Genomic DNA, 23467 nt, shown 5'->3' on the forward strand with positions numbered 1-23467 from the left:
AGCTGTGCAACAGGCCTTTAAAATTTGTTGGCTCAGATAGGTCCCTCCAACTAGGTTTCCTCTTCAGTAAATGGCAACAGTCTTCTCTCAGTTCCTGAAGACAAACTCTGAACTTAGGTCTTTTCCCTGCTCCATTCACTCAAATATGTAATCACCGAGATCTGTTATGCTCTCATTAAAAACTCCTGAATATTCCAAGTGTATCTTTCATTGCCAATTCCATAATATGTGGGCAATAATGATCTCTATCTACATATCATTATATTACAATCTCTAGTCTTGTACCATTACAATCCATTGTAGTCTTCAGCCAGTACACTCTTTCTAAGGTGAACCTCATTAACAATGTTATGACGACTCTCAGTGCCCTCACAGTAACCTGCAGACTCTGTTACAAGACCTGCCAAAACAAAATATACAATGGACAATTTCTCTAACAAGTGGTGCTGGGAAAACTTGTCAACCACCTCTAAAAGAATGAAACTAGAACACTTTCTAAAACCATACACAAAAAGAAACTCAAAATGGATTAAAGATCTAAATAAACAAAAACTATAAAACTCGAGGAAAACATAGGCAAAACACTCTGACATAAATCACAGCAAGGTCCTCTATGACCCACCTCCCAGAGTAATGGAAATTAAAGAAAAAATAAACAAATGGGACTTAAGCTTAAAACCTTTTGCACAACCAAGGAAACTACAAGCAAAGTAAAAAGACAGCCTTCAGAGTAGGAGAAAATAATAGCAAACAAAGCAATTGACAAAAAATTAATCTCAGAAGTATACAAACACCTCATGCAGTCAATACCAGAAAAATAAATGACCCAATCAAAGAGTGGGCCAAAGAACTAAACAGACATTTCTCCAAAGAAGACATACAGATGGCTAACCAAATATGAAAAGATGCTCAACATCACTCATTATCAGAGAAATGCAAATTAAAACCACAAACAGGAGGTCAGAATAGTGCTATCAAAAAGTCTACAAACAATAAATGCTGAAGAGGGTGTGGAGAAAAGGGACCCCTCTTACACTGCTGCTGGGAATGCAAACTAATACAGACACTGTCAAGAAGAGTGTGGAGATTGTTTGAAAAACTGTAAACGGATCTGCCATATGACCCAGCAATCCTACTGCTGGGCATACACACCGAGGAAACCAGAATTCAAAGATATATGTGAACTCCAATGTTCATTGCAGCGCTGTTTACAATAGCTAGGACATGGAAGCAACCTACATGTTCACTGGCAGACAAATGGATAAGAAAGCTGTGGTACATATACACAATGGAATATTACTCAGCTTTTTAAAAAGAACGCATTTGGATCAGTTCTAATAGGTGAATGAAACTGGAGCCTATTATACAGAGCGAAGTAAGTCAGAAGGAAAAACACGAATACAGTATATTAATGCATATATATGAAATTTAGAAAAACAGTAACAACAACCCTGTATGTGTTGACACCAAAAGAGACACATATAAAAAACAAACTTTTGGACTCTGTGGGAGAAGGCAAGGGTGCGATGATATGAGAGAACAGCATTGAAACATGTCTATTACCATATGTGAAATAGATGAGCAGTCCAAGTTTGATGCATGAAACAGGGCACTCAAACCCAGTGCACTGAGACAACCCAGGGGGATGGGATGGGGAGGGAGGTGGGAGAGAGGTTCAGGATGTGGGACACATGTACACCCGTGGCTGATTCATGTCAATGTATAGCAAAAACCACTACAATGTTGTCAAGTAAGCCTCCAATTAAATAAACAAATTTTTCTAAAAAAAGACCTGCCAAAGGAGTAGAGGTCTGGTATTTATCTCAATGTCTTTCACTATATCAAGACACCTGAGAAAAACTTTCATATTGTCCAATGGGCTGTTACGTCACGCAAAATCTTTGCATTTACTGTGAACTCTGTTTACAAATCTCCTGTATCATTTTCTCCAGCAATTCATTTCTTACTCTATAAATGTAGGTTAGATACTTGCTCAAATGTGCACCTGATATTTTCTTTGTGTATCCTAACACTTTGTATCCCATTAACATTCTTTACTATTGCTGGACTAAACCACAGTGAAGACAGGTCTACAGTGTTTTATCAGAAAATCAAAAAACTGTTAAAAAAAAAAGCTTTTTCATAAACTGGCTATTATGACACACTTTTTGGTAAAATTTGATTTGAACCAAGATGAAACTATCAATCAATATACTTATTTGTGGCAATGAAAACGACAAACATAATACGGACCAATGATGAGTGATTTCTGAACAGGCAATATCTAAAATGGAAACAAAATAGACTTTTAGTTCATTCTTAAATCTGGCATTTTGCATTTAAAAAACAGGACTAGAAAATGGAATTTCACTTATGCTTGTTTCTGTTGTAATTTCCTTCCTTGTTAACTATAAGATCTAAGAATCTTAGTCACTGATAAGACACCACAAATTAAAATAAACTATGTAAGATAGTAAGAAAAAGGAGAATTAAAAGAATAGTCTTCCTATCTAAAGGATCACAAATTAAAAGCTGAGTAACAAATCCAAACAGGTAATACTTTAAAGAGGAAAGCTTGGGTACAAAACTTATTTTCTGGACAGAAGGTAACTGAGATTAAAAAGAAGTTATTCAAAATGCTCTGCAATTACTTGAATCAACTCCTCATAAACAACATATACAAGCAATATATATTAGGACCATACAACTTTTAACTAGACTACATCTCAAAAATGTAATAAAAAATTAATAACTCTAAGCTGCTGGTGCACCAATGTCTAAACCATTCAAGTTTTCTAACTGGACTGATAACAAATTTACTCTTTTTAAAACAGTCTCTTCAACAGAGGTGCTGGGAAAACTAGATAGTTACATGCAGAAGAATGATAGCAGAACATTCTCTAAAACCATTATACAAAAATAAAATGGTTTAAGGCCTCGATATAAGACCAAATACTACAAAATCAGTGGAATACAAAGGTAGAACACCAACATAAATCATACCAACACGTTTTTGGATCCATCTCCTAAAAGAAATGAAACAAAAGCAAAAACAAATGAGGGGACTTAAAGTTAAACACACAACAAAGGAAATCATCCACAAAAAAAAAGACAACCTACTGAATGGGAGAAAACTTACAAATGGTATGACCAGTAAGGGGTTCAAAATACAGTTCATATGACTCAACATCAAAAACCACAACCCAATTAAGAAATGGGCTGGGACGTCCCTGGTGATTCAGTGGTTAAGAACCTACCTCACTATGCAGGGAATGCAGGTTCCATCCCTTGTTGGGGAACTAAGACTCCCACATGCTGTGAAGCAACTAAGCCTGTGAGACAAAACTACTGAGCCCGTTCACTACAACTACAGACCGTGTGTGCTACAATGAAAGGTTCCATCTGAAACAACTAGGATACCACAATTAAGAAATTAAGCAAAATAGAATAAATAAACCCTCCTGCACTATCACTGGGAATGTAATGTGATACAGCCACTATGGAGAACAGCACGGAGGTTCTTAAAAACTTTGAAAAACAGAATGACCATATTATCTAGCAATCCCACTCCTGGACATCTACAGAGAGAAAACTGTAATTGGAAAAGACATGTCAAGTTCATTGAAGCGCTATTTACAGAAGCCAGGACATGGAAACAACCAAAATGTCCATGGATAGATGGATAAAGAAGATGTGGTATATCTCTACAATGAAAAACTGCTCAGCTATAAAAGAGAATGAAATAAAATAATGCCTTCTACAACAATATATATCCACTTGGAGAGCATTATGCTAAGTGAAATAAGCCAGAAAAAGACAAATAGTGTATGATCTCATTCATATTGGAATCCAAAAGAAACTAGTGAATGTAACAAAAAGAATCTGATTCACAGATACAAAAAATAAGCTAGTGCTTATCACTGCAGAGAAGGAAAGGAGGAGGAGCAATACAGAGTTAGGGAAGGAAGAGGGATAACCTACCATATAAGGATATATTGTACAACTCAGGGAATATAGCCAATATTGTGTATTAACTAAAAATGGAATATAACCTTTAAAAATTGTGAATTACTATCCTTATGCCTGTAACTTATACACAATTATACTTCAAAAAAAATTGGTTCTCCTTCCTCTCTTAGTAAACAATAACCTAAATTAATAATGAAAATATCACAAAAAATATTTATGTATTCTTGGCTCAATGTATCCTCAAAACTGATTCACTGCTACCATGCAAAGTCTCCATCAAAAGAGTTTTCCAGTCTCCTAGACAGCCAGACAAGAAAATCTATTGGAATATAATAGATTATAACATTATGTTAATTTCTGTTGTACATCAATGTGAATCAGCTGTTATGTACACCTATATCCTCTCCCTTCCACACTCTTAAGGTAAGCATTCTATAACCACCAAAAAGAAGTGAATTGGTGTTAGGAAAAAAGTTAACTTCAGTCGCTCAGTCATGTCTGACTCTTTGTGACCCCATGGACTGCAGCGTATCAGGCCTCCCTGTCCATCACCAACTCCCAGAGTTTACTCAAACTCATGCCCATTGAGTCGGTGATGCCATCCAACCAACTCATCCTCTGTCGTTCCCTTCTGCCCCTGCCTTCAATCTTTCCCAGCATTAGGGTCTTTTCAAATGAATCACCTCTTCACATCAGGTGGCAAACCACTTCAGTATTCTTGCCTTGAGAATCCTATGAACAGTGTGAAAAGGCAAAAAGATAGGACACTGAAAGATGAACTCCCAAGCTCAGTAGGTGCCCAATATACTACTGGACATCAGTAGAGAAATAACTCCAGAAAGAATGAAGTGATGGAGCCAAAGCAAAAACAACACCCAGGTGTGGATGTGACTGGTAACGGAAGAAAGATCCGACGCTGTAAAGAGCAATACTGCATAGGAACCTGGAATGTTAGGTCCATGAATGCAGGCAAATTGGAAGTGATCAAACAGGAGATGGCAAGAGTGAATGTCGACATTTTAGGAATCAGCGAACTAAGAAAGACTAGAATGGGTGAATTTAACTCAGATGACCATTGTATCTACAACTGTGGGCAACAATCCCTTAGAAGAAATGGAGTAGCCATCACAGTTAACAAAAGAGTCTGAAATACAGTACTTTGATGAAGTCACAAAAATGACAGAATGATCTCTGTTTGTTTCCAAGGCAAACCATTCACTATCATGGTAATCCAAGTCTATGCCCTGACCAGTAATGCTGAAGAAGCTGAAGCTGAACAATTCTGTGAAGACCTACAAGACCTTCTGGAATTAATAGCCAAAAAAGATGTCCTTTTCATTATAGGGGACTGAAATGCAAAAGTAGGAAGTCAAGAAACACCTGGAGTAACAGGCAAGTTTGGCATTAAGAGTACAGAATAAAGAAGGGCAAAGGCTAATAAAGTTCTGCCAAGAGAACACATTGGTCATATAGCAAATACCCTCTTCCAACAACACAACAGAAGATTCTACACATGGACATCACCAGAGAGTCAACACCAAAATTAGATTGATTATACTGCTTACAGCCAAAAATGGAGAAGCTCTATACTGTCAGCAAAAATAAGACCGGGAGCTGACTGTGGCTCAGATCATGAATACCTTATTACCAAATTCAGACTTAAATTGAAGGAAGTGGGGGAAACCACTAGACCATTCAGAAAAAAAGTAGGCTATTCTAAAAAGGATATATTGAAAATGATATTTACTAACTGGTATTGACTTAAAGAGAAGAAGTTTTAAGTAAACAACTACATACACTTTCATGGATTTCAATTTATTTTAACCAAAATATATGCACAATAGGCCAACTTGTTTGGAAAGTGATTCTTAAACCTGAAAGGTACAACTACTTGCACTCCTTCAGAAAATACAGATTTCTTTTCCTAGTCCTAGGAATTCTGATTCAGATAGCATGAGATGTGGTTTGGGAAAGAGTAGTTTTTTAAAGCCAGATTTAAGATAAAACATGAATATAATCTATGACCTTAAAGACTACTGAGACAGTAAGAGCATAAATTACCTTAGAATACAACCAGAGTAATGCCATTAAAAAGTTATACATGAGCTTCCGAGACTGCTCAGTGGTGAAGAGAGGTTCAATCTCTGCTCTAGAAGAATCTCACATACCACAGAGCAACTAAGCCCATGTACTACAACTATTAAGCCTGTGCTTTAAACCCCAGAACTACAACTACTGAGCCCATTTGCTGCAACTACTGATGCCTGGGCACCCTGGATCCCCTATTCCATAACAACAGAAGCCACCACAATGAGAAGCCTGCATACCACAACTAGATAATAGCCTCTGCTCACAGCAACTAGAAAGAGAAAGCCCATGCAGCAAAGAAAACCCAGTACAGCAAAAAATAAAAAACTCAATCTTAAGGAAAAAAAATCATACAAAAAAATCTGCAAAGGATTTCAAGGATAAACATAGAATACTGCTTGTATTTTATATAAGATTAGTTCTCAACACTGCAATAAATGATTTCATCACTTGCTATGTTAATACAAAATAACACATTATAAAGAATCATGAAATTCTTACCTAAATTGGCATACATGACAAACAGATTGAAATACTGCTGTAAATGACGACCATGTTCAGACACTTCCCTTCTCAGGAGATTTAATACTGCTCTTAGGAGATGATCACTCAAACTTAAATTGTCACATGCCTGTGAAACATAATTTATTGTTTTATCAGCAACAAGATACAGAATAGTATACTTCTATTTGCATTAAAAGGGTATGTTCACAGAAGTATCACACAGAAATTTATTAAACACATTTCCTTTTTCAGAGAGGAAGAGCTGGATAGATTTCCTATCAGATGTTTTATATTCTAAGTGTTAGAGAGTAATAAAATAAAAACAATGTGTAGCTTTACGCTAAAAATGTAGTCACCAAAAACACTCAGCCTTTATAAAATTAACATTAACTGAAAATGTAGTACAGAGCCTCAAATAACTGAATGGAAGAAATTTTCCTACTATTTTTAAGTACCTAATAATTACCATACCTCACTGTGAAACAATTTTAATGAATCCAATAATATGTATGTACCTTCACATACAGTACATATCTCAAGCAATGCATGTTTATTAATTTCATCTGGAAGAAAAGATAAGTTACGTTTAAGCATTTCATAATTGAAGCAAACCTTTCAATTACCTGACTAGAAGGTCCTGGAGATGTGAAAGATGAAGGACAAGGCCCATCTTGCAAAGAAAAATGTGCAAGAAATACTATAAGTTTTGCAAATGCACCTCTCACTTCAGCACTAGGGCACTCCAGAAGATATTCAGAGAAACGATTTGAAACACTGAAAAGCACATTATGAGCAAACCAAAAACGTACATTCTTGCTATGACGGAGCAGAATGCACAATGCATCATACCTGAAAAAGAAAAATAAATAAATTTTCAACATGTGGCCCCATTTTGATTACTATAGTGAACAGGTTGGTATGAACCAAATAAAGAGGAAAGATCTCTACAATTAATAATCTTGGGTTTTGGGGGGTGGGGAGAGGGAGGGGGGCACACCAAGCAGCTTGTGGGATCTTAATTCTGACTAGTGACTGAACCCTGGCACTTCACAATGCAAACACGGAGTCCTAATCACTGGACTGTCAGGGAATACCCAGTCACAGTTGGTTTTAATACGAATACCAGCCCTCTGACTTTTCTACTCCCAGAGTCACAAAATGAAATTAATGAGAACTGTGTATGCAGGGGAATGCAAATCTATTTAATAATCTCTTTTTGACCTAGTGATATCTCCTTAACATTTTCTAATCTGAGATGCTATGAACAGTTATCATATTAAGGTGGGTGTTATAGTGTCTTCCATACCTTTATAAATATAAACTTAAGCTATTATTGTTATTTAGCTGCTCAATTGTGTCCGACTCCTTGCAACCCCATGGACGGCAGCCATCCAGGCTCCTATGTCCATAGAATTTTTCCACAAGAATCCTGAAGTAGGCTGCCATTTTCTTCTCCAGTGGTCTTCCCCACCCAAGGATCGAACCCCACCTGAATGGGTTTGACTCTGCATCAGCAGGCAGATTGGCAGGCAGATTCTTTACCACTGAGCCACTAGGGAAGCCCAAGCTTAACATACAATCTTTTAAAATTCCTCTAGCTTTTTAAACGTAAGCCAGAATCCAAATAGCAAAGACTTAACAAGCATTTTAAATAGACAATTTCTCTCAACACTACTATCAAGACTTTTATGTTATATTTAAAATTTGAAATGATTCCCACAGTCAGGAGAAAAAGCAATCTAATCATGAACTTTACCAACTCTAAGTACAAAGTAAATAAAATGAAAGCCATGTACCAATCACTGGCAGGGCCACGGACTATTTTCTTGGTGTGAAATCCAGTGGTAAAAAGGAACCTAGCTCCAAGCTGAATGCTAATCATGGTAATTTCTTCGGCTTCAGGCAATAAGTGATCTTGTCCTTCAATAAAAAGCATATTAACAATCAAACACACTCTTTGCCTAAAAGTGCTTAAATAAATGCTGTGTTTTTTTTTTTAAAACCTTAGCTAAAAATAATCTTTAGCGCTTACCTCGGCACTTAACCAATCCACGTTTCAAACTAATGCTTGGTCAAAATTCTAAGTTCAAGTTTTTCTGTCTCCAGATACTGACTATCACTATTGAAAAGTATGGGTAACTTAATTAACTGGCACTGAATATGCTGACACATTTAAATTAAAATGAGTCTAAATAACTTAATGGAAAAAACTTACCTGGAGCAGGGTTTAAGTAAATACCATTACATGTAAGCAATTTTTTCACAAACTGAAAATATTCTAAGCTGTACTGCATTCGGTTATGCATGAATTGCACATTTTGTTTTCGCACACTTCTCTCAATGGCTGGTGACATAATCGGATGGGATTTTGTGATAGTTAGCTCTGATATGCATCTTATCATTTCATCTTCTTGGTCTATTGTGTCCATTCGCTCATAAAACAGTATATAAGCATTCCACCATCTTTTCTGTCTTCTGTATGACATGCGTTTCATCATATGATCAAATACTTCTCCCATGTACTCTCCACCAAAACACTGATTTTTCATTTCTTCATCATCATCCATTTTACATTCTGTTACATCTCCATCATCAAATTTATACCAGCGATTTCTGTCACCATCTTTGCCATTCCTCTGAATGATGTAGGAGTAATAATGTCCACCACTTGCTTGACCACTGTGAACAAGCACCCCCACAAGTCTGTATTTCGTGTTTCCAGCTGTATCACTTCCAGACTGTTCATTCTGTTCCATCAACTGACTCTCTGGGTTTACATTATCTCCTTCCAGCCTTGCAACACCTGGTACTGTGTAAGGTTCCATGTCCAGCTCTCGTGGAAATTCAAAGTAATCATTGAATTTAATTGCACATTCTCTTTCCCAGTCATAGTCAAAACGTTTCAATTGAATAGCAAGAACAGGAGGCAATTTTTTAATTAGCAACCGTTTTACTGTATCAACCTACAATAAATATTAAATATAATTGAATGTTCTTCTACAAAATAATAAAACAAAAAACTTTATAATAGTATAATTTAAAATTTATGATCAGCTAAATTTACAAATGATAATAAACATAATTATCCACTATCACTGACTTTTTAAAAATATTTACGGCAAACCAAAAAAAATATAATCACTCATCTGTTGCAAAGTGATACCAAAACAAAAATAATAGTGACAGACAAAACTAATGACTACCTGGTTCCCACTGTCACTGCTAATTGATCATGATTCAATTCTTTACTTTACTTTTATGCTAATGAGTAGAATCTGCTATGAGCAAACAGGAGAAATAACATAAGTAGTAACATACTAACATGTACAGAGTGCAGTGCCAGATAACATACTACCATGCTGCATTTAATTCACACCATCTTTTGGAACACTGCTACCAAACTCCTTTAAAACACATGCATTAAGAGCAGCTTGTGGAAGAAGAAACTGCCCAAGCAAAAACTGCATCAAAGATATGGATAGGTATGGCTTTGGAGGCCACAATTTTAATGCTGTTAAAATTCAAGCAATGCAAGTAACTTGGAGATGAGAGGGTACAGGGAGTCCAGAAAAACATTAACTACTTTTAAAAGAGTATGTATTTTTAAAAACATGCAATAATTTCATCCCACAGGCTATTTAGGTGGCCACCTAAATAAAATTAGTTGGTGAGATTTTACAATCACACCTGATTTTTTAAACTCCAAGCTGTTCTAAAAATCTGATATAACCAAATAAAATTAACACAGTTGTTCTAGAGTTGAAAAATAAGCCTGAATATGAAAGGGGAAACATATTTTCTGTTAGAAACTCTTCAGGTTTGAGGAATTCAATGCTTACGGGATTCAGGAAAGAATGAAAAGTTACTGACTTTTGTAAACTGCAAGAAAAAAAATCACTTTCCTGATCTATAAGAAACAGTGAGGTTAACTTGTCGTAACTTCTAAACTGCAAGAAAAAAAAATCACTTTCCTGATCACCCAATTTAAAGGACTTTTCTCAATTTATTATTGGTTTCTTTCAGTATCATTTCCCTGACAATCTTTCTTAATCAGTTATCATGTTGACTACTATTACAGAACAGCAAAGGTAAACTCTGAGGTTGAAACAGCTTTGACGTCTCCCAGTTATGTTAAATGCAATCATATTTACTTAAAAAATAAGCAAAACATACCTTTTTATCACATTTTTCACAACGATAAGCATTTGCACCTTCCAATAAATCGCCTTTGATATACTGTTCCAAAGAATCGAGAAGGTTTTGGTGATTTCTAATATCTACATTCAGAGTTGTAAAAGATTCTTCACACTCATATCTGAAAAAATCATTTAAGAAACATTAAAAGGATTTATTCTGTTGCTTATTTTCAGAAAAAAGCCTGCTAAAGACACGTATCTGTCACTATTTTACAGATACAGAAATGGGAGGGAGTGGTAGTGATGGTGAAGAGATGAATATAGTTCAGTTTACTAGGTAGAATACGATTTAAAGACAGGTTTTTCTGACCGCACTGCTTAAGTTCTTTACATTTTTTTTTATACTGCTAGCTGTGTTAAGCAGTACTTATTTACAGGAGAGAAAAGGTAAATGTTCATCAGGTTTAGAAAAAAAGGCTGTTTATGAACTGAATTTTTAAATGTTCCTCTATTTATGTAGTATAAAATAGCAACTAATGTTTAAGGCACTTAGAGGCCAAGTGCCAGCCTAAGGTATGATACAAGTTCAACTATCCAATGTACTTTTACAACTACAGAACTGTAAAAAAATTTACAATGTGGGTTAAGTAACGTGGTAAGAGTCAGCCACCCACATTGTGAAGATTTTCTACAAAAGCAGCTTTCAGAAACTTCTAATGATGTATTAATAAATTCTGAACATATACTCTCAACCAGTAAATCAACTGATCCAACCCACCTATCAAGAGTGCCTGGGAGGTGGGATGCATGAGACAAGTGCTTGGGCCTGGTGCACTGGGAAGACCCAGAGGAATCGGGTGGAGAGGGAGATGGGAGGGGGGATCGGGATGGGGAATAAGTGTAAATCTATGGCTGATTCATATCAATGTATGACAAAACCCACTGAAATGTTGTGAAGTAATTAGCCTCCAACTAATAAAAAAATTAAAAAAAAAAAAAAAGAGTGCCTGGGAATTCCCTAATGTTCCAGTGGTTAAGACCCTGTGCTTTCACTGTCAAGGGCCTGGGTTTAATCCCTGGTCAGGAAACAGACTCCACAAGCCATGGGCGTGGCAAGAAAAAAAAAAAGCCCACTGTGTAAAGCACAGAGGATATTATGATTTAGACAGTCATTCATATTTAGAAGCTTATAGTACAGAAAGACAAAACAATGGAAGTACACTATGTAAGTATTTATTACACATATTCATATTGTGACAGAAACCTGTCCAAGGAGGAGAAAAATGGTCTTAGGGGATAAACAGACTTCATTCACAGTTTGGTACACTCTTAAAAAAACCAATGTTCTGTAATACTAGAAAGACTCGGAATGCTTACATACTCTTAAAACGTCTAAAATACTAAAACTAGTCCTGTTGGAAATGTTACTTCATTTGCACGATACATGCGTCAGAGAAAAAGAATTTACAAGTATTCTGAAAAATCTGTAAAAAAAACTTGAGGACTGATTGGTGACAAAGAGCTAGATTTTATTGGTTCTCTAATGTAAAATATCTTTTGTAAGAATCCAAACTGCTCATGCTAGGTGAACAAATCTCTCTCCATATTCCAAATGAATGGCACTGTAAAAAGAATTTCTCATTTATATGACCTTACCTTTATTTTCTTAGTTTCAAAAATATCTGCTTTATTCACTCACTCCAAACTAATTACGGAACAATTTTAGATAAACTATCATTTTTTTGTATGAGAAAGGATTTCATATCTGTATCTGTGAATGTGTAATAAACTCCCAAAACAGGCATAAAAAAGCATTCATCATTAAACCTTCTGAATTATTAATATTAACAAAAGTTACTTATTTTCATCAGGAACCTGTAATAAGTTAATCTTTTCTAATCTGCTACAAAACACAGAAAAAGATGTGCAAATATATCTAACATCTTAAGAATGGTAATAATCAATGGTAATTTAAAATTGCTACATGAACTACTACTCTAGACTAATCACTAACTTTCTAAATTTACTGTATTTTTGTTTACTTACTTATTTAAAAAGGTTTGTTGGGTAACTAACCAAATTCCAAACACCCAAGGATGCATGCTGGAGATTAACTACTAACAGTCAATGGGTGTTTACTATATGCCAGGTACCATTTGCAAAAATTCAATTGTTTTAATTTTTTGCTGTGATATGTGGCTTGAAGGATCTTAGCTCCCTGACAGGGACTCATCCTGTAACCCCCTGTAGTGGGAGCAAAGTCTTCACTACACTGGGCCACCAGGGAATTCCCTAAAGTTACTGTATTTCAATTATTATTTTCACTATAACAACCAGGTAAGTATCCTTACAATAACTACAGATTTATGTAAGAGAAAGATAACGATACTGAGTAACACTGAAAACAAAACACCCACCCAACAGTTGGGTATACCATAGCATTTAATAATTGGTCCTATCTGCTTCCATAAACAAACACTGGTGGAAATTTTATTTATATTGATAATACTAAAAAAATAAAGACCAATATAAAGTACGTGTTAAAAATGTTAACTAGTACTTACCTATGTGGGCAACCCTGGCAAATCTTCTGATCAGCAAAGGAACCTCCCAGGACTTGACTTAGCATAGCTGGATGTCCTAAAGCTTTTAAAGCTTCATCTAAACTATCCACCAAAGAATTAAAAAACTCTAAGGCATCATGTTGTTCACGAAGATTAACAGGCTCACCCCAAAGTCTAAGAGAAAAATAGAATAAAACAAAAGGTATTCTCTATTCCCAAACTATTATATTTTTCTAAACAGCAAAAATAACAATGACATTAGAAATGTGAGCTGAGGCTTTATCCCTTTATATAGGAAGTAGGAATAAACCAGTACATACTATGCATTGGGTGGCAATGTAAAAGAATCTCATACTATAATTGATACTATAGCAGCAAGCATTTAGAATGCTGTCTGCTTTATGAAACAGTATAATCATGCATTCTGAATTTAAGAGACCATTAACATTAAAAGTCTCATGTTATATGGAATTTATGTGGAATATAAGTTTTACAGAATTTGTAATGACTACTTTGTTATTTAAATCTGCTTAAATTTTTGGTGCTATACTGCAAAGTTCACAGCCATTTATTCCTCAAGTGATTGTTTCAGAAGAAAAAACAAAGATTTGCTCTGTTCTACAGTGAATGCATTTTCTGAAAGGTGAATGGATTTTAAACCTAAGCAAACCAATTCAGAGAAATCAAAGTATCACTTATGTGTACACAAAATGAGAACTACTGCTATGAAAAGCCAAGTCATACTGGAAAACCTAAAACATCTAATTTAACATTTAAAGAATAACCTACATAAAAGAAAGGGCTTCCCAGATGGCACTTGTGGTAAAGCCCTGCCTGCCAACACAGGAGTCGTCAGAGAAGCAGGTTCAATACCTGGGTTGAGAAGATCCCCCAGAGGAGGGCATGGCAACCCACCCCAATATTCTTGCCTGGAAAAATCCCATAGACAGAGGAGCCTGGTCAGCTATAGTCTACAGCTAGACATGACTAAAGTGACTTAGCTTGCATGCACACACACACATAAAAGAGAAACACTAATTTTTACCAGCTAGTACACACGCAAACAAATGTAAAAGAATAGAAACTTACTTATTTTTACCAAAAGACAAGGCAAAAATTTAAACCTGCAAAGGAGGTTTATTTTAGGTGTATGGTGTGCTTTTGCAATTTAAAAAACTGGCTGCTAATTTTAAAATAACTTTGAATTTATATACAGTAACATTCCATCTTTTAGAAGCAAACTATATGATCTTTACCAAACACAGGCAATGGTATAACAATTATTAATACCACCCCTAAGATACTAAATCATACCAATTCTCACACCAAATTTCTCAATGCTACTATGTCAGTAGTCAGACTTCTGGACTCTTTTTCCTCTTAAATCAAATTTTTAAAGTTTTACAGGAACCCAATGAAATTACTGTTTTTTGAAGTTACCTGAATTTGTTCTAAATTTTTGTTTTAACTTTCTTCGTATTAGTGATTATGGGTTACCTTTTTCTACCATTTAAGATTTTTTAAAAATTAATTTTATTCTGAGATAACTGCAGAATTATCTATTTGACTATTTTACATTCATACCAGCAACAGGTGACCCAGACTTTCTGCATCCTAGCAAGGTATGCCTTCATCCTCTTACTTTTCTTGGCTGTGGCATGCAGTTTGGGGGATTTTGGTCCCTTAACCAGGGACTGAACCTAGGTCCTTGACAGTTAGAGATCAAATCCTAACTATTAGGTGGCCAGGGAATTCCTTTCCATTCCTTTAGTTTTCATTTACAGCATTAACTTTATTTTGAAATATTCTTTTATTTCTCGCTATACTGGGTCTACACTGCTGCAGACAGGCTTTCTTGAGTTGCCATGAGCAGGGGATACTCTCCAGTTGCAGAGTGCTGGCCTCTCTCATTGAAGCCCACACCCTAGGGTGCTTAAGTATCTGCAGTTGTGGTGCATAGCACTAGAAGTTCTACTCAGACCAATTAGGCAAGCGCAAGAAATAAAACATCCAAATTGGAAAATTCAAAAGATTCAACCAAAAAACTGTTAGAATTTAGTTAATTTAGCAAAGTCGCAGGATTATAAAATCAACACTGGGACTTCCTTGCAATATAGGGGATGAGAATTCAAACCCTGGTGGGGAAACTAAGGCAACACATGCCATGGGGCAACAAAGTCCATGTGCTACAATTACAGAAGCTTGCATGCCATAACCAGACTGAAGCCTGTGTACTACAATGAAAGATCCCATATGCCACAACGAAGATCTAACATAGTCCTAAGTAAGTATTTTTAAAATCCTTAAAATCAATACCTAAAAATCAGTATAGAGAATTATTATTAATGCATATAGAATTTCAACTTTAGGAAGGTGAAAAAAGCTAGTGGTATACAAATGTGAATGTACATAACTGGTGTCAGTGAACTATATACTTGAAGACATTTAAAATGGTAAATATTTATGTTTTACAAATTTTACAATAATAAAAGTTAATAAATTAGAGTCAAAAGAATTTCATTAAAAATTTTTCTGCATCAAAAGACACTACTAAAAAAGGAAAAAGACAATGTAGGGGGAATATGTTTATAGGTAATTTATCTAAAAACCTAGTATGATGACTATATAAAGAACTCTTGTAAAAGAACAACAAAAAGACAGTGTGTACCAGAATACAAAGTACCCTAAAACAAAATAAACTGTCAAAAATAAAAAGATGCTCAATGTTATTAAAGAGAAATACAAATTGAAACATAAAGGATATATCACTTAACATGCACAGAAAAGCAATCATTAAAAACAAAAAAAACAAACCAAAACAACACAAACTCCCTACATATATCAGTATGAATGTTGAAAATCTGCACTCCTCACAGTCTGCTGGTGAAAAAATAAAATGGTACAAAGGATGAGAAGAGTCCAATGGTTCCTCGAAAGGTTAAACAGAGAATTACCACATGATTCACCAAATACACCTCTTAAATATATACTAAAAGAAATGAAAACTTATGTAAATACAAAAACTTATAGGATATGAGTGTTCACAGAAGTACTATCCACAACAGGTAAAAGATAGAAACCATCCAAAGATCCATCCACTGATGATTGAATAACAAAGAATGTGTATTATTCATAAAAAGTGGATTATTATTTAGCTATTAAATGAAGTTCCAATACATGCTAAAACAGTGGCACAGTTTAAAATATGCTTAGAAAGAAACTAGTCCCCAAATGCCATATTCAAAACAGGCAAATTCATATAAAGAATGCTGGGTTTTAAGAAGGGGAGATGAGGAATGACTCTTTAACAGGCATGAGGATTTCCTTTTGGGTGATAAGAATATTGTGGAACAAGACAGCTCAATAATAACACTAGTGATAGTACATTTTCACTGTGTTAAGTGCCACTGAACTTTCAAATGGTTGTTACAAAGGTTAATTTTATGTTACCCAAACTTTGCCAAAAAGGAAAAAAACACATTGAGAACATAGTGTGTGTCTAGACTGTAGATAATACAAAAGTGAAATTGTGAGTTTCCCACCATTATATGGGGGGAATAACTGTAAAGGCAAAAATCAGAAACACCATATTTAAGTACACATTATAATTTAGAACATTAAAGTACAAACATTTTAATTTTGTGTTACAATGAAAAAAACTACGTATCTATGTATCTAGCTACACCTATAGGTAGAAATACACAGATACATACATGCATGTAATACAGTTTTGCTATCTAACTACAATTACATATACCTGCACATATACAAATAACTGAATGAAAGATTTTAAGATGAACGCTCATTATATAGTAATCTGGAAGAATAAGAACAGAAATGTTGACCAGAATGTTAAAAAAATCTTCAGTCACTGACAGAATAAGATTTTAATAAAAATCTGTACAGTAACATGTAAAGAGAAGATAGATGCATTTGCGAGGTGAAAGAACTGAAAGAGGAAATGTGCATATTTGGTAGGAAACATTATAAAGGCAAATAATTCTTTTGACCTAAGTTGAAAGTTTAACCTGGAGAATACACTCTTAATCTGACTCTTTAATAGGCATGAGGATTTCCTTTTGGAGGGGAATACATAAAAGTTATACTGAAAGATAATGGGGGTACTACAAATTCATGAGCTTTTAAAAAAATTTATATCCTAGTATATATAAAATACTCTCCTGACTGAAACACAAGGTGACCCAGAAGTTACATGAATCCTCTGCTTACCCACCTCCAACCACTTAGGAGGTCCTGTGCTAAAGTAAGTCTTAACACCTGTAAAGGACTGTAGCCTTCCTCTATTCAGAGATTAGTGCTATTTAGTTAACAGCCATAGCTGGGCGTGATACAAAGTCTTGATAAAATTAGTGAAAAAGAAACCAGATCAAAATGTAATTGAACTTTTAAAATAAAAAAGAATACATTTTATTGGTCACTTGAGTAGGATGCTAGGAAACTACATGATTACTTTATAAACATAAATACAAGAAAAAATGAAACCGTTTCTGTCCCAGTTCTGATGTAGATATTATTTTAAATTTATTTAATTGATGGGCACTTTTCTTTATGCTGAGTGACTCTTTCATATCATAAACATAAAGATACACAGTCTATAAAGATACACAATCTATAAAGATATATAGTCTATATCTTCACCAGGAAAATAAAACCATGTATGAAGTAGGACTGTCCATTCACAAACAGGGAGTAATATACTTGAATCTGCTGAAGGCTTGTAATCCTAGTTATAAAGCTCACGAGTGAAGTCAACTCCATTGCCTACCTACCATCACTGGGCTAAGAATGATTTTATATATACTAAATGGCTGGAGGGAAAAAAACCCAATAATATTTCATAACAACTGAAAAGAATATGAATTCGAGATTGCAGTGTCCATAAAAAAGGAGTTTAACAGAGCCACACCTTATTCATTTATATATTGTTTATAGTTGCTTTCTTGTTGTAACAGTAGAGTTGAGTAGGTGTGACAGACCATATGACCTGGAAACCTAAAAAATACAGGGGCAAAAAAAAAAAAAAAACCACTAAAAAAAAGAAAACAACACACCGAAGTCAGCACCAAAATGCAATTAACAAATTTCACACTGGGCAAAGTCCCTAAATTATTCTTAACTGCAAGCAAACAAAAAAACAAACAACACAAGGTAACCCCCACCCCTACTCTTAGTATACTGAGGTTTTAATAAAACTAAAATCATCATTCACCCATAATTTACCTGAACTGTTTCCAAAATCCTCTGGGGACATAGTACTGTAGCCGGGAAGCAGCTAAATGACCAAAGATAACCTGAAGGTGTCTCAGAACACCAATATTGTACTCTTTCCTATCTTCTGTTTTATTTAATGCTGGTTTGTCTTCAAATTGATGAGGGTATCCAAATACATCATCTCGGGGATCAACATTACTCTGAAGGTCAAAAAATATCACTGATGACCTAATTTAACTTTAAAAGTATAGTGAAATAAGTTGAGACAAATACAAATAAATGAGTAATGATTTGTAGTATTTTATATTGAGTATCTAAAGCACATAAAATTCATCTTATAATATTAGTGCTTGTCCCCCAAACTCACAGATGGACTAACATTTACAAAATAATAATAACAACATTAAAAACCATAAAATCCACTAGAGATAGTATATGAGTCAAAGATTTGAGTAGAACGGACTGGCGATAGGTGAGTGCTTTATATAAAAACATTTGGGGATATACGTCACTTAGTCTAATATTCAGTTTCTTCTTGTGAGATAATATGTTCTTCACAGATTACATGAGATAAATTACGTGATATGGTCTGAATTATGAATACTTAATACAGTAATTAAGAGTACCTTTGGCCGAAACAGAGACAGAGTTCTAAAGGTCTTTATCACTCTAAAAAGAATTCAGTTGTTCTATAGACAGCTGAGTATTTTTTTATACTCTTTGTTCCAAGTTTGAGGCTTATGACAAAGAAGTGAACGCCCAGTTTCTGCCCTTGAAAAGCTCACAGTCTAGGAAAAGAAACTCGTAAACAGGTAGAAAACCATTCTGCAAGGCTGAGACACATAAAGTACAGGGATCAAGCAGCAATGGTAGCTATCTCATTTGAGATTCTACTATTTTTTTCTGCCTTATTTTCTTCTTGGGTATATGACTTCGCTATCTCTTATGTTCAACTTGGCATCCTAGCAGTAACATGGGCTATAGAACTAGATATTTAAAATTCCAATTTTCTTTCAAAGAGTGGTTATTAAGCAAGTATTGGTCTGTGCACCCCATATGATGATTCTAAGAAAGGTAAACCTAATCAGATCCCAATGATTAACCCTATCTGAGAAGAGTAAAGTAAGGTACATGTTTCAAAATATCTCTAAGTGATGGACCACTACTTGAGAGCCAAAATATTCTTGGCAAGAAAAGGCTAGAAACGCAGGAATGAGGAAAAAAGCATTCACTACATTTAGAAATACTCTGTCTTTTCAATTTCTAAAAACTTACAGGAAAAAGTGAAAGACTTAAAAAACAAAAACAAAAAACCCACTGATTCTACATAAATATCACCAAAACTCCTTTACTTAAGTTCATATCTTAGTTTCACTTTCTCTAAGCAGTTACTAAAACCTAACTTTTCTATTACTTCATTCTGTATTGGATACTCTTGATATGTAGCCTGATTATCTATTTCTGTTACCTAATACTTAGCTTGATTTAAAGTAGCAGACCAATTTGTTTCCTTATAAGAAAAAGCCATTATTTGACAAAAATATTTAAACTATCTTAAGAATAATCAGATTATAAAATGGTAAGTGAAATCAATTAAATAGAATAATGTACTTTTAAAAGTTAAAAAATGAAAATGTAATCTCATTATTTTAAATGAAGATATCGATCACTTTACACGTTTGTACTTACCAAGGCCCACAAGACATGATTACATTAACTGCTGCTTTCAAAAAACAAACAGAAAATGTGTAATAAAGATTATCAACTGCAGCTTAAAGTCTATTAGATAAATGAGCACTATAACGTGCTGAAGACAGGAGATCAGATATTCTTGTTCTATCAAATGCAGTTTAAACTAGTCCTATATACAAAATTCTAAGAGAGAAAAACGGTACCTAGTATGAAGATGTTAACAACAAAGGAAATAAACTGTAATTAAAACTTACTTCACTGTCCTGCTTCTCATCACCAAACATATCATCATCTATATCACTACCTGTGCCTTCAATTGCAAGAATACTATTCCTGATGGAAGGAATCATGTATAACTGCTGGATCACAGAATTCATATAACAAGTAGCACCAGCATTTTTGAGTCCCACAAATCCTTTTGGTGGGCGGGGTCCAACAGGTGGTAGGTATTCCCACTCAGTAAGTGCTTCACAAGCTAAAAGAAAAAAAAGATGCTTATAATATGAAAATTATGCTTCTGTCCACTGGTAGCTTTGTTGCACTACAAATTAAAATTAGCAAGAATTCCATTACCTTCATAAGAAAAGTACATTAAGAGACTACATGATTTTAGCAGTATGTGCCACTATACAGTGCTGAGTTGCTTTCAAGATCTTAAATTGAGAAACATTACAATTTCATACCAAGAATAATAATTTTAAAAATTAAAAAAATAGGCAATAAAAAGTACTACAATTTTCAACACTCTTGGTGGGACTTTAAAATGAAAATGAGATAGCCACCATGCAAAAAGTTTGGCAGCTCTCTATGGAGTTACAAATGATTCTGTAATTTTACTCCAAGATGTCTATTCTAAAAAAATGAAAATTCACATCCACATTAAATGCGCACATGGATGTTCATAACAACATTATTCATAACAGCCAAAAACTGGATTAAAAGTATGTACATGTCACCAACTGATAAATGGATAACTTACCATATGTATAAAGCAACAAAAAGGAACACAGTGCTGACATATAATACAATATGGAGGAACACTAAGAACACGGTGCTCAGTGAACGAAGCAAGTTATAAGTGATTACATATTTTATAACATATTCAGAATAAGCTTGTTTATAAGGAAAACAATTAGTACTGCCTAAAGCTGTGGTCTTTTCCAATAAGTCAACTCTTCACAGGAGGTCAACTAAATTAAAGGCTGTGGTGGGAGGGACAGAGAAGCTGAAGATGATGAATGACTACAGAAGGGCATAAAAATTCTTTTGGGGATAATGGAAAATGTCTTGAAATTAGATTAGGTGATGGTTACAAAACACTAAAAATAGACAAAAAAAATCAATGCAACTGAAATTATATCCCAATAAAGTCATTCAAAACAATAAAAACCATGTGACTATATACATGTATTTCAATTTTCCATTTTAATTCCCCTATTTTATAATTAAATTATAAAGTAATTAATTACATGTTAGTGACTTAATATCATGTGAGTTTCAAGTTATAGTTCCACATCACAAAAACTTTAAACTTCAAGTGAATGTTTCCTTCCTTATACAGTGATGAAGGAAAAGTAAAAACTGCTTTGGCTACACTCAAGTTTTATTTTGAGAATTCAACAAACGTATACTTGAAAGATCTGTGAGAAATGTAAAATACTTTAAAACCCTTGCCACTTCTCATATAACCAAAAACAACCATCAGTCACTAACCTGGAGATAGATTACATAAAGTATTGTTGTTGTTGTTCAGCTGCTCAGTCGTGTCCAGTTTTGCAACTCCATGAACTGTAGCACACAAAGCTTCTCTGTCCTTCACTATCTCCCAAAGTTTGCTCAAACTCATGTCCATTGGCTTGGTGATGCTACCTAACCATCTCATCCTCTGCTGCACCTTTCTCCTCCTGCCCTCAATCTTTCCCAGCAACAGGGTCTTTTCCAATGAGTCTGCTCTTTTATCAAGTGGGTCTTTTAATTTCATACCATCTGCAATGATTTCAGACCCCAAGAAAATAAAGTCTGTCACTTTTTATTTTTCCCCCGTCTATTTGCCTTAAAGTGATGGCAGACCACATGCTACGATATTAGTTTTTTGAATATTGAGTTTTAAGCCAGTTTTTCCACCCTCCTCTTCCATCATCAACAGTTTCTTTAGTTCCTCTTTGCTTTTTGCCATTTAGAGAAAATTATCTCTAATTTTCTTGAAGAGATTTCTAGTCTTTCCCACTCTATTGTTTTCCTTTATTTCTTCACATTGTTCACTTAAATAGGCTTTCTTACCTTATTGCTATTTTTTGGAACCCTGTATTCAGATGAGTTTATCTTTCCTTTTCTCCTTTGCCTTTCAATCTACTTTTTTTCTCAGTAATACATAATTTACACTGAAGTGCAAACTACATGGCCAGTAACGGAATTACATATACCTTTATTATGCTGACAGGCATATTATTATACTAAGTTCAAAACTTAAATAAAACAAAGGATATGTGTACAGTATATGTATTGCCTTTTATGACAAAATGAAACAAATTAAGAAAAAAGCTATCCATAGTTACAACCTGCATATGCAGAGACAATGTCTGAACCAGGATAGTGTACAAAGTTAATATGTTTGTGCATACAGTGAATAATATAGTCATTAAATTCTTAAACTAATTAAGAGTTCTAGAATCACTTCTTTATGTAGATTCTACAGTATAAGTAAGTTCAGTAAGAAACTCCCAAAATGTGACTGAAAACTTATTTACATTCTGAAAGAAAGTATAAGAAAGATAATTTCAGATGCAGTTAAGAGATGCTGTATATTACTTTGCCATGTCTTGACTTTCTCTAATTCAAGAACTAAAGAAACTTTTGATGAAAGTAAAAGAGGAAAGTGAAAATGCTGGCTGAAAACTCAACATTCAAAAAACCAAGATCATGGCATCTGGTCCCATCACTTCATGGCAAATAGATGGGGGAAAAGTGCAAACAGTGAGAGACTTTATTTTCTTGGACTCCAAAATCAATGCAGATGGTGACTTGCAGCCATGAAATTAAAAAAGGCTCGCCCCTTGGAAGAAAAGCTATGATCAACCTAGACAGCATATTAAAAAGCAGAGACATTACTTTGCTGACAAAGGTCCGTAAAGTCAAAGCTATGGTCTTCCAGTAGTCATGTACAGATGTGAGTGTTGGACCATAAAGAAAGCTGAGCACCGAAGAATTGATGATTTTGAACTGTGGTGTTGGAGAAGACTATTGAGAGTCCTTTGGACTGCAAGGAGCTCAAACTGCTCAACC

At 34.6% G+C, this 23467-nt stretch overlaps 1 protein-coding gene across 2 annotated transcripts in view; it reads right to left on the reverse strand.

Annotated features, from left to right (window-relative positions):
- LOC122434400 (probable ubiquitin carboxyl-terminal hydrolase FAF-X) overlaps nt 1–23467 on the reverse strand; it is a 119066-nt gene that overhangs the window by 12783 nt on the left and 82816 nt on the right. For both annotated transcript variants that reach the window (XM_043457724.1, XM_043457723.1), the window contains exons 30-37: nt 20440–20660; nt 18503–18693; nt 13262–13435; nt 10735–10876; nt 8777–9524; nt 8358–8481; nt 7185–7410; nt 6559–6688 (exon numbers count right to left, since the gene is read on the reverse strand). In XM_043457724.1, the coding sequence (XP_043313659.1) occupies nt 6559–6688; nt 7185–7410; nt 8358–8481; nt 8777–9524; nt 10735–10876; nt 13262–13435; nt 18503–18693; nt 20440–20660 (1956 nt within the window). The remainder of the gene's footprint in view (nt 1–6558; nt 6689–7184; nt 7411–8357; nt 8482–8776; nt 9525–10734; nt 10877–13261; nt 13436–18502; nt 18694–20439; nt 20661–23467) is intronic.

Source organism: Cervus canadensis, chromosome X (genome assembly GCF_019320065.1).
Source record: "Cervus canadensis isolate Bull #8, Minnesota chromosome X, ASM1932006v1, whole genome shotgun sequence".
NCBI lineage: Eukaryota > Metazoa > Chordata > Mammalia > Artiodactyla > Cervidae > Cervus > Cervus canadensis.